Source organism: Triturus cristatus, chromosome 7 (genome assembly GCF_964204655.1).
Source record: "Triturus cristatus chromosome 7, aTriCri1.1, whole genome shotgun sequence".
In the NCBI taxonomy this organism is placed as follows: domain Eukaryota; kingdom Metazoa; phylum Chordata; class Amphibia; order Caudata; family Salamandridae; genus Triturus; species Triturus cristatus.
The window spans coordinates 1278220536-1278232600 of NC_140590.1; the positions used below are offsets into that span (position 1 = coordinate 1278220536).

Consider the following 12065-nt stretch of genomic DNA (forward strand, 5'->3'; position numbering starts at 1 on the left):
TGCAGCAGTGTGCAGCGTGCAGCAGTGTGCGGCGTGCAGCAGTGTGCGGCGTGCAGCAGTGTGTGGCGTGCAGCAGTGTGCGGGAGACTACCGATTTCAAGTCTAGTCTCCCGCCTCCCGATTCCTGCAAGCAAAAAACCGATTCCTCTGGGTTTCAGCTGACAGGGTTTGGTATTGTGTAACGTGCTAATTCTTCCAGCAATAGTCAGAATGGCGATGCAGGGGCTCTAGAAGGGGTGAAAAACCAACAAAGCCCCATTAACAACAGAATGGTCTTTTAAACACCTGTGAAGTACTAGGGGGGGCGGCTGTGTGTGTGCCCGGAAGCTGTTTCAGCCCGGGCTGACGGGGGAGGGGGGTGTATGCAATGACCGCAACCTGCCAGGCTAGTGCACAACTCTTGCATCCCCCTCTTTCTCTGCCTGCATTGCTCTCCATGCTTCTGAAAGGTGATTACAAAAAACACGTGAATTTGCTTTCAAATGTCCGATCCTGCAGCAGCACACTTCCAAAGTCCATGCATGACAGAAACCCGATTTTTTTTTATTTTTAAATCTCCCACTTTGCTCTTCTGAAATGCTGGCATGTATGTGTAAGCTCCAAAACTGCCAACAAATACAAAGGGCTGCAATGTATGCGAGAAGGGTGGAGGAGAAGTGACGGGCAAAGAGCTGCTATAAGAAGACATCGCAGGGAATCTTCCAAAAGCCCCAGGTATGAATAAATAAAGTATACAATTGTCATAAATTCCGGATGAAAGGAAGTTATCACAGGACGCAGGTGGTAGTAGAACCAGTTTCATACATTAATATGTCTCAGTCTGCGTGGACTGCCCCTTTAAGAGCCAGGGCTTGCTTTCCCCTTTAAGGCTGTCGAGGTGCATGCCGGGATAGTAAAATGGCGGCGCCTGTGGCCAGGCTGTTGGGATTGAACCGATATCAGGCACTGAGTTCACCCTGGAGACAGCAGAGACGAAGCTTGGGCTCTAGGTGAGAAATACATTTGAGAGCTACGTTATAAAGACTAAGCAGTACCTCTCGCTGCTTGATTGCTCATATAATTAACAGAGCGATGCTGGGGAAGGCTCACACAGCTGGGAGTCTAGCACATGATATATGGCTAGGGAAAGCTTTTACTGAAAGAATCCTACTGGAGAAACCTGGCATTTGTGGGTGGCTAAAGCACGCTCAGGGCAGTGATGGAGTACTCCGCAGTGCTTGGCTCCGAGGACGTTGGAGGAAACTGGAGCGCCTGACAATAGCCCTGCAAGGCATTGATCGAAATCTGTCACTGAGCTGTCAAGTTTTCGTGGCCCGCATCTACGAGTAGATCTTCCGGTTCAGGGTTTATCTTTTCATGCTGGGATACGAAGTCACGTCTTTTATATTGTATTAATTGGGACTATGAATCCCCAAAATGAAAAGCAAATTCAAACTGGAATGCATTACCTACACACGCGTTGACCTGGGAAGCGTGTGAATTGTGACTGGCAAAACACCCAGGCAGTTGCAGTTTAAAAAGATAGTGGTGAAGGAAGTTGTTGCTGCGGAGGCAAACGGTGATTGTTTAGGTTGACTGGTATTTACTGATGAAGGGCAGTGTGCTCTCGTGTTTTGTAGTATGACAAGTTATGTCTCTAAAACAAACTTCTGCAGGAAGAGGGGGCGAACACATGCACAATGCAGATCAAACTGTTAACATCCCCTACAAAGGTGTGTGTGTTTGTGAATATATATCTGACGAAGGTACTGCAGGACCAGTTTATGCTGTTATTGGTTCTGCAGCTCCCTGCTATTGTTTTTTTGAAGCGAGTTTACATTGCTTTGCTGTAATGTAGCATACACCACAGCACCCTTTCACAGGGCGTTGTTGGTTTCCACTGCTGCAGCCTAGTAGCCCTGTCAGGGCACTGCTTGGAGGAAATGTGTACTGCTGGAGTACCATTGCGCTGGTACGGCGCAGTTTAATGAAGCTCATACTTCTGTGGTTCTGTAGTTCTGGCCTTAGACTGCGGGGTCTGATGGCCCAGTGGACTAACTGATCCACTGCATTTTCATCAAACAAGAGGAGGCATGAAATGGTGCCTGTCAGATAGATGATACAGAGGATCGATATCATTGTAGAGGAAATTAAAGGCTGTTAGGCGGGGGCTTGACTGTGACAGCGCATGGGCCGTTAATTGACCTTGAAGCCTATTCTGACCAAGATTAATTTTGTGTGGGCAAGGATATGTTTGGAGGCAATGTTTTGTGGGAAAAGACAAAGAACAACACTATGGTTAACGATGAGTGAGATGGGGGTGGGGGAGGGCTATGGATTTTATTGAATCATTTGAGAACGGGTTAGACTAAATGCACAGAATTTAGGGGGTATGTGAGGAGGGGAGCAGGTTTTACAGAATATAGGGGGGGGGGGGTTAAAGCAAAGGGTAGATTGGTATGGGTCAGTGTATCTGTACAGCAGCCTGGAAGGGAACATAGGTCTGGAGTAGCCTATGGGGAGACAGGTTCAGTAGCCAATAGGTATTGATGCCATGGAGCAAGACCTCTGACCCCATGGTCAGGATAACTGCTCCCCCCCCCCACCTTGCGCAGCTCCACCATTCAGGCACTGCTCCCAGAGCCTTCTGGTGTCCCAGATAAGGTGTTCGAGTGGAAGAGCCTGCTCTTCTGGCAGTCCTCTCTGTTATCTGCCTGTTGCGCTGCTGCTGCCCCTCAGCCCTGCATCCCCTGTGTGTTCCCTCTCCCGCCGCCCAGCGGCTCACCCTCCCCGACTTCTACTTAATGGCGGCCACTGTGCGGCCTAACCGCAACCAACACCAGGGACCCTGGCCGCGACCCCTCGCCGCTACGACCCCAGCACCTTCCACACACTCAACCCTGGGTCAACAGCAACTGCCAGCTCTCGACTCCGAGCAAATCTTAAGACCTGTTCTCCTGCCAACACTGCCGCAGCACCACCACCCACCTCTGGACCCCGACAACCACCCCCATCTCACCGGACGCCAGAGTACACAAACCCCTGAGCTGCATCCTCCTCAATGTGCACTCCCTGCACAGACACTCAGTAGAAGTTTGGGACCTCCTCAATACTCACTCACCTGATGTTGTCTTCCTCACAGAGACCTGGACCAACTCCAGCTCCGCACCCGACATCGTAACTGCCATCCCCGACGGATACAAGATTCTGAGGAAAAATTGCCCGGAGGAGGCCTTGCCATAGTTCACAAGAGCCCCCTTCGAATGACATCCTCCAACTCGAACGGCGCCTTGCCCCCCCATGGAACACATCCACTTCCATATCCAGCCCAACCCCAGAACGACACTCCGTGGAACACTCGCCTACAGACAGCGCGGACCCTGCTCCCCGTTCACTAACGCCATCGCAGACTACATTGCTCCCCACACCCTCGCCTCAACTGACTACATACTGATCGGAGACCTGAACTTCCACCTAGACAACCTCCGCGACCCCAACACCACCGCACTCCTAGAGAATCTCGCCAACATTGAACTGAAGCAACTTGTCTCCACCCCCACCCACACGGCAGGACACACTCTCAACCCCCATCTTCGCTGGGGAAACATTCGCTTCAGTCACACCACGGAACCGCTCTGGCCAGACCACCACTGCGTTCAATTCTCCTTCTCAAAAACCACCGCACACAAGCTCACACCACACTGGAGCAAAATCACCTTAAAACACCTCGCCTCCGCTGCACCCCCCCACCACGACAGATGCCAACAAAGCAGCAACCGACCATCACCAATGGATCGCCAACTCTCTTGCCCCCTCCAGAACTCCGTCAGACGACACTTCCACCTGGTTCACAACGGACCTCCAAGAATTCAAGCGCTCTTGCTGATGCTGGGCAAAAGTGACTATGCCGTGGTAGGGTCTCCGGTTCGTTTGTTCCTGGATCGTTGGGCAACTCTCATTTCTGACCAGTGGGTCCTATCGGTCACGGGTACCAGATTCCGTTCCGGGGCCCTCCTCCCTCAGACCTGTTATTGGGTTACCCTCATTGTCAAGAGACCTCGTGAAGAGGTCTGCTATGTTCTCAGGAGTGAGCATGTTGCTGGAGATGGGCGCTGTTCTGGTTCCAAAGGCGGAACGAGGCCTGGGTTTCTATTCCATGCTCTTCTTTGTCCCAAAACCCAATGGTTCGTACTGCCCAATTCTGAATCTCAAGGCCCTGAACAAATTGGTGCAGCTGGATCACTTTCAAATGACCACCTTGCAGTCCATCATTCCCCTCATCCAAGAGGGTGATTTTCTGGCTTCTCTGGACTTGGAAGAGGCCTATTTTCACGTCCCTGTCCATCCTGGAAGCCAGCAGTTCCTGAGGTTTGCAGTGAACTGGGTCCATTACCAGTTTCAGGTGTTGCCTTTCGGCCTCTCTACTGCTCCCCGGACTTTTACCAAGGTATTCGCTCCTGCTGTGGGAATTTTGCAGCTTCAGGGTTTCTCTGTGTTTCCCTATATTGATTGATTGTTCTCTGCTTCCTCCCTTCCTAAGGCTCTTCTGGCAGTAGATGTAGGAAGGTGGAATCTGACTGTATGGTTACCCCCACTTTTTTCCTGGTGTTTTGCTGGTTTTCGACTAGTCTGACTGGGAACCTGCTAATCAGGACCCCAGTTTGTCTGCTTTCTCCTCTAAATTGATTGCATGTACTTTAGGTACACTCCAGATTGGATGCTGGGGTACCCTTATACATCCCTAGTATATGGTAAACTATGTACCCAGGGCCTAGGTACTCCAGGGGCTGCAGCATGTATTGTGCCACCCCTGAGAGACCATTGAAAAAGGGCACCACAGGTCTGCTACTGCAGCCTGTGTAAGGTGGTGCATGCACCCCTTACTTAGATATAGGTTCAATATATCTATTCTAAATCATTGTACATAGAAATCTATCAGTCACCCCTATGGCAGGCCTTATCAATCCTGAAGGCAGGGTGCTGGTTTTTAAGTGAGAGGGTCCCCATGGATAAGCAGAGCCCCTCTGCAGCCTTCAGAACCTATTTTCCGGGGTTGTTTGTGATGCAGTCAACGATATTTATGTAAGTGCATTATAACCTCGCAGTAAATGCTAATTTTGAAAAGGCTGCATAGAAACATGTCGTGTTTGGTGTCAAACACCTTGGAATCATACCTCCCCACCAGTAACTTGTGGGGGAGTTATGATTACACCCTCCTAGAGGGAATTATGTGACTTGCCGGGCTACCCGGTACCACCGTTCTAGACCTGGGCATCATAAAATGGATGCTGCCAACCACAGATATGTCTGCCCTCCTGCTGCTGAGCCAAGCTCGAGCAGGGGAAGGCTTGACAATAGGTTTCCTGTCACAAGGAGGTGTGACCACCTCCCAGAAAGGCTTTAGTGTATTGGGGCTGGGTGGGTGCACTCTGAGAGTGCTTTGAAGTCTGCACTGGGGGCACATTTGGTGTCCCTGTGCATAGTCCAGCTCAAACCGGTTGCAGGAGCCATTTGCTCCTGCTCTGGCGCGAAACTGGACAAAGGACATGGGTGTAGCCACCCCTCAGTCCTGACCCTCCCATAGGTGGGTCCCCAGAGTTTGTCCCACCTCTTCCTTGGGGAAAAAGTAGGAACCCCTGATTAGATTTTACCTGGACTAAACTCTGCTACAGAAACCAAATAATTTGATGATCTGCACGACGCTGGATAACTGAAGAATCGCCCTTGGAGTAAAGGAGTTACTCCCCTGCAAGGCAGGCACCTAAACGCATCTGACCAGTTTGCATCTCCCGAGCTCCTGAGGACTCCGAAGATTTCTTCAACACAGGAGGTGGGTTCCCGAGGTCTCTGAGGTCGATCTGCGCTCTCGGCAATTCTGAGCCCAGTATCCCTCGTGGGGACAATGCAACCCGAACCCCTGTGCACTTTTGCAGCAGCATAAGCTTTTTGGCGATCCCTGAGGCTATACTTTGGGCTACTTGTATTTCTGACCCCAAGCAGTAATCCCACCGGAGATCTCCGGCCTGCACTCCACGAGTGTTCCGTGGGCTGGTATTTCGTGATTCAGTTCGAGGTCCCTTTGCGATCCCTGGTCCGTTGGCCTGTGGGTCCCTGTGAAGGTAACTTTAACTTTCCGTGGGCTTTCCTCGTTGCTCCAGACGTGCCCTGACTCTCCATAGCTTGGAGAGTCCCCAGGACCTTGCTGGTCCTCACCGAAGCATCTTGCCTCTGCCCGCGTGGGTTGCAGTTGCCAAGGCTTGATAGTGTTCAACCCGGACACTGACCCCCCTGCACTTGACATCCTTCGTGGGACAGCTCACCTTCTGACATTGGTCGTCGTCTTCTGTGGCTGCAGAGTCAAGCTTCACCTCGTCTCACCTGAAACACCCGACATCCGTGGGCATTTGTCTATCATGCCCCTGGTCACTGTGAAGTGACCCGGACTCTGTCCCCTCTGCTTTAAGGTTCTTCTCACCTTGGATCCAGGCTTGGATTCCACCGGACACTTCATCTTCCCGGCAGCAGCACTTTTCCGCATCACGCTATTGAAAACGACGAAGGTTCCCAACATCACTTGACCCCTGTGCACCCAGCTCCTCTGGGATAGGTAACACAGGTATCTCAGTACTCTCAAGGGTGCTGGCCTTGAAACCTACCATGTTTAACTGGGTTTGCTTAAAGTCCTCTCTGAAGTGTCCCTTATCTTTAAAATTCCAACCGCGACTTTCTCATAGGATTGTACGGAGCTCGTGCCTGTGTTCACACACTGCACCCGTCCTCCATGGGTCCCCTGTGTCACTACTTTGGGTGGTTCCTTGGAGTCCCAGCGATTCTACGTGCTCTAGGTACTGTGTCTAGTCAAGTCGTGGGTGTTGTACCACTTTCTTAGTATATGGTCCGGTCTCTCCCTGGAGCCCGCTGTGTATTGTGCTATTTATTGTTTTTCTAGTGATTTCATATTGTGTGCCTTGTTCTCTAATCTCATAAAGAGGTTAGTAGAGAATGTTTAGTAATAAATACGTATATTTTATATATCTCTTGTGTGGTTCTCCTTTCATTTGGTCATTCAGGAGGTTCTGATGTGGTGAAACAAGCTGCTTTACATTCCTTCAAGGCTTAACCTGAAGACTGCTCTACATAGCTACCACTAGGATAGCTTTCAATAGAGGTTGTCTTTAACCTAATCATCAATAAGGGTTGTTTGGACTGGTACATGGTGCCCACTTTAATTAGTGGTCAGCATATACAAGGCCAACTTCTCACAGTGGATGCGACCATGGCTATGTTCCAGGGTCTGTGGTTCAAGCTGAATCTGGCAAAATCTCATCTGCTCCCTGTTCAGAGGCTGCAGTTTATCAGGGGACATTTTTGACACCTTGTTGGGAGCGATGTTTTTCCCTCCTGCTCGTATCTCTTCCCTACAGCTTCTGCTGGACCTGCTGAGTCTGCCGTCTGCTCCAGCTCGGGCTTGGTTGCGGGTCCAGGGGTTATTGGCTGCGACCCCGGCTGTGGTTCCCTGAGCTTGCCTGCACCTCAAGCCTTTGGTGAATCATCTGTTGTCTCGGTGTGACCCCTCTAGTGTAGGTTATGACACTCTAGTTCCTCTCTCCCCTGTTGTGGTTCGGGGCTTGTGGCTTTGCACTCCCAATCTGGAGCAAGCATTGGCATAGCCAATAGCTCTTGCCTTTTTCGACCTTATAAGTAAAAACAACATTTTAAACTGAAGTTCTAGGACATCACGTTTACATTTACTTCACATTTAGGATGTAATTTGTAGAGAAATTACATTACGTTTACGTCACATTTAGGATACAATTGGTAGAGAAAAGGGAGGTAAACCGGTCAATTCAGAAAGGAACCTTTAAAAGAAGTTCAGACAGTGTGCAGTGCAGCTGAGGGGATTAAAGACTGCAAGTGAGGTGGAATAGTATTGTTACTTTTTGTCCTGGCACTCAACTAAGAATGTTTCTTTTTGTTTACGGCTTCCCTGATAGTGTTTTGTGGATTACTCATGCTTCCTGCACTCCGCAGATAATTACTGTACAAGTTCTGGGCTCTGCAGGAGGCACAGTGATTAGAGCTGCCTTAAAAGTTTCCAGAGGCTTTACAAGCAGTTACTCAGGGAGTCTGTTTGATTTATTTCTTCTGTCAGCCTGTTAATTTGTAAATGCATGAAGACAAGGGGGAAGATAAGATTCTTCTTGTTTTTAATGCTGTGTCAGCGAAAAATAAGCTCACCGAGCGCCCTGCTCTACGCCTCCCCCCTCCTCCTTAGTAAGGGAAAGAGGAAGAATCTTAAATTCCCCCTTGTCTGCATGCATTTACGAATTAAGAGGCTGATGGAAGAAATGTTGCAAAAATGAAACCGACTCGCTGAGTAACCAAGAGGGACTCAGCCAGCAGTTCTGCTTCTGACGCCTCTAGAAGGGATTAGCAGAATGGAGGACGGAGCTTTTAGCTGCTTGGGATCTCCGAGAACAAGGAGAAAACAGGGTCCATGTCTCCACCCCGCCCCCTCCTCCAATGGTTGCGCCCGCACAGCCCGAGAGGCAATGGAGGAGCAGGGTGACCTAAAGCACTTACTGAGGCTTGTGCCTTTTTTAAAGGAAAAAAAAACACATATATATAGCTCTCCGATCGCTACAAGGCGAGCTTCTTGCCTGCTGCAGTGTGTGAGCTTATAGAAGGGAAGCCAGTAGAACAAGAAGCTGTGTGCCAGCCAGCGGTGAAGGCAGTAAGGAAAAATAGTGCAGGTCAAGAGAACATATGGGCCATATCAAAAGGATCGTAACAGAACACCCACAAAGCGGGACAAATGTGTACTATACACCTACCAACATTGTGAAATTAGTAAAGGCAGACGAAGCAACCTATTAAAACCGGTGGGCTGTCATGGGTGTGTTTCATCTCTACATACAGATTACAAAATGCCTCGCAGAGCAGCTCATGGGTGCTGCCTCTAGGCTCGACCTAAAAAGGGGTCCGTTTTCAACTTCCTTCTCCCTTTTTGTTGACAACGTATGCCAGTCTTTGGGGTTGGGGGCCACTTTGGGGGCCAAGGGACAGTGGTCCCGGGCAGGGAGCGCCCATTCCTCTAATTGGTGGGAGTTGGTGTCCCGTTCCTCGAATTGGTGGGAGTTGGCGGCCGTGTCGCAGGCAATACTGTTCCTTCAGGTTCCCCTCTGGGGGGCGAAGCTGTTGGTTCGTACTGACCATCAGGTGGCTTGCTGTTACTTGAACCGCCAAGGGGGGACCTGGTGCGTGTCTCTGCTGTCTTCCATGATTTGTGCCTGGGCGGAGTCTCACCTGTTGGCCTTGCGGGCTGTTTACATTCAGGGTCGCCTGAACTTTCATTCATACAGCTATAGCTGCAACCTCCCCTCCTTGGTTCTGTTCCATCTGTCTGTTCCCCTATTCCGGGACCTTTGTCTTCGGTTCGGGATGCCTTGGATCAACCTTTTTGCTTCGCTGCACAACTCCCTTCTCCCTCGGTTCTGTTCCGAGCTGGTTTGTCCTCAGGCGTGGGCGGTGGATGCCCTCTCGATTTCTTGGCCCCCCGGGCCTTCTGTATGCCTTTCCTCCGATTCCCCTCCTCCCGAGCGTGCTGCAAAAGATTCAGATGGAGAAGGTGTCTGTTCTCCTGATTGCTCCTTTTTGGCATTGCCTCCTTTAGTTTCCGCTGTTAATCCGGCTGCCAGGGGGCGGGTTTGTCTGGCTTCCCGTGATCCCGTCTCCGCTTCAGTTCCCACTTCTGTCCTTGCCTCGTCTTCATCAGTTAAAACTGATGGCCTTGCCCTTGAATGTTTGATGTTAAAGTTTTTGGGCCGGTTTTCCTTGGTGGCCTGTGATATCCAGCATTCCTTTAGGCCTTCTACCCTTAAGAGTTACAGTAAGCATTGCGGTTCTTTTGTCACTTGGTGTACTTCTCATGGTGTGGATCCTGTGGTTGTTGATCCGGCCTCTATTCTTGAGTTTCTCAGGGATGTTTTTTTTAAAGATCTTTCTCCTTCTACTTTATCTGCTTAGTGTGCTGCTGTTCGGTTGTGTAGGGGTTCGGGGGACTCCTTGGTGGGTATTGCTCCTTTGGTGAGTCGGCTCCTGTGGAGTTTTCGGCTTCATCGTCCAGTCACTCCTGTGATTGTGACCTCTTGGGATTTGTCAACTGTTCTGAGGGGTCTCCAGTTGCACCCTTTTGAGCCTTTGTTGGAGGCAGATTTGCTTTGGTTGTCTGCTAAATTGGCTTTTCTGTTGGCCATCACCTCTGCTCTGCGATTGGGTGAGTTGGGTGCTTTGCTTGTTTCTTTCCCTTATTTGCAGTTCTTTCAGGACAAGGTGGTGTTGCGGCTTGACCTGGCTTTTCTCCCTGAGGTTTGCAGCAAGTTTCATTTGCAGCAGGAGGTGGTTTTTACTGATTGTTTGGGGAATGCGGATGCACTTGTTCCTTCTACTGTGGAGTTTCGCAGAGCCCTTCAGGTTGATCTCCAGCGTACACAGGGTTTTCTTCTTTCCCCTGCCCTGTTTGTCTCCTGTGGGGGTGTAGCCAAGGGGAAGAAGAATGTGTCCACTTACACCATCAGACGTGGGTGCGTTTGGCTGTTTGCCAGTCCCATAAGTCTGTGGGTTTGCCTCCTCCGGCTTGGGGGCTTTCAACGTAGTCTGTGTCCGCTTCCTAGGCTGAGTCGGCTGGGGTTTCTATCCAGAATATTTGTAGGATGGCTACCTGGCAGTCCCATCATACTTTTGTCTGGCATTATTATCTTGATGTCTTGCATGCCTCTGTGAACAATTTTGTTGTTGGCATTATGAACGCTGCAGTGTCTTAATCAGGTATTTAATTAAACTTTTTTTATTTTTGCATGGATCTTTGGTGTCCTGTGTTTTTCTTAATGTTTTTTTGCTTGTGATGTCCTCACTTGTGTAAGGACTGGGACGAGGAGGACATATGAGGGGGTAATGTTTTGTTACTTACAGGTAATCTTCATTACCTCGATTAAGGTCCTCCTCATCCCAGTCCTGTTCCCTCCCTACCGCTGTGGTTGTGTCTGGTCTTGTTGATAACAGGCATGTCGGTGGGTGGGAGGGGTTCATATAATAGACATGGAAAAAATTCCAACGTTTTAGAATAGCTTGTCAAGAGGCAGGATTGCCTCATTTGTGTAAGGACTGGGACGAGGAGTACCTTAATCGGGGTAATGAAGATTACCGGTAAGTAACAAAACATTATTTAAGAACATCACTGTAATAAGGAAAATGCAAATCGATTTCTCTGGCATCGCTGGTTTGAGGTCAAATTTGGAGTTCAGGTCAAGGATGGTAGCTAATCCAGAGGAAAAAGTGGGATGAGATAGACTATGAATTATTTAGACTATGAATTATTGCTTCATGGGATGGCTCTGACTATGCTGGTGGTGCATACCACAAGGGGGCTACTAATTCAGTGCCTACCCTTTTAATGCCACTCCAAATAACTTGGGGTGGAGGTTTTTGTGAGGAGTCAGTTATCAGCATCAGTGTCTTGTTGGTATTTCAATAGGGGGCTTTTCTCAAGAGCTTTCTTTAATTTAAGCTATGACCGTGTTAAGTATGGTAGGTAAGCACCCACTTGTGCAATTTTTCAGACAGCTTACTGTTGGGGCACAGGGTCAACAGTCATGAGGGAGGGTGTTAACCGATTGGAGGAAAGGGCTCCTACAGCCCTACTTCTATTGATGTTAAAGGAGCCACGTGCATGGTTGTTGTTTATCTAGATAGTGAGGCAGCCAGAATACTGGGATGAGGGTCCACTGAAGGATTTCGGCTAGGTTTTGGGACTTCGGATGGCTCATCCAGAATTTTACCTGCAGAGTGGTGAGAGCAGGATGAGAATTTTGCATCAAATTGGGTTTTTTAATGTCTGGAACATTTTTGTCCCACCATGACTATATTTGAATGCTAGTCTGACGGAGCATTTAAGAGTGGCTTTCCTTTTTGGAAGATTTCAATAGTATAAATCTATATTCTTTGGCAGATGATGTACTAGGCTAGGTGCAGGTTACTTCTGATATGGTAGGAACTGTAGCTTTGGACCGTTCTGGGATGGGAGGTGG

At 49.4% G+C, this 12065-nt stretch overlaps 1 protein-coding gene across 1 annotated transcript in view; it reads left to right on the forward strand.

Moving 5' to 3' along the window:
* Positions 1–852: 852 nt before the first annotated feature.
* The window catches only part of LOC146811825 (polymerase delta-interacting protein 2-like), a 128969-nt gene continuing 117756 nt past the window's right edge, over positions 853–12065 (forward strand). The window contains exon 1 of the mRNA XM_085618817.1: positions 853–989. Coding sequence (XP_085474943.1) covers positions 898–989 — 92 coding nt within the window. The 5' untranslated portion in view covers positions 853–897. The remainder of the gene's footprint in view (positions 990–12065) is intronic.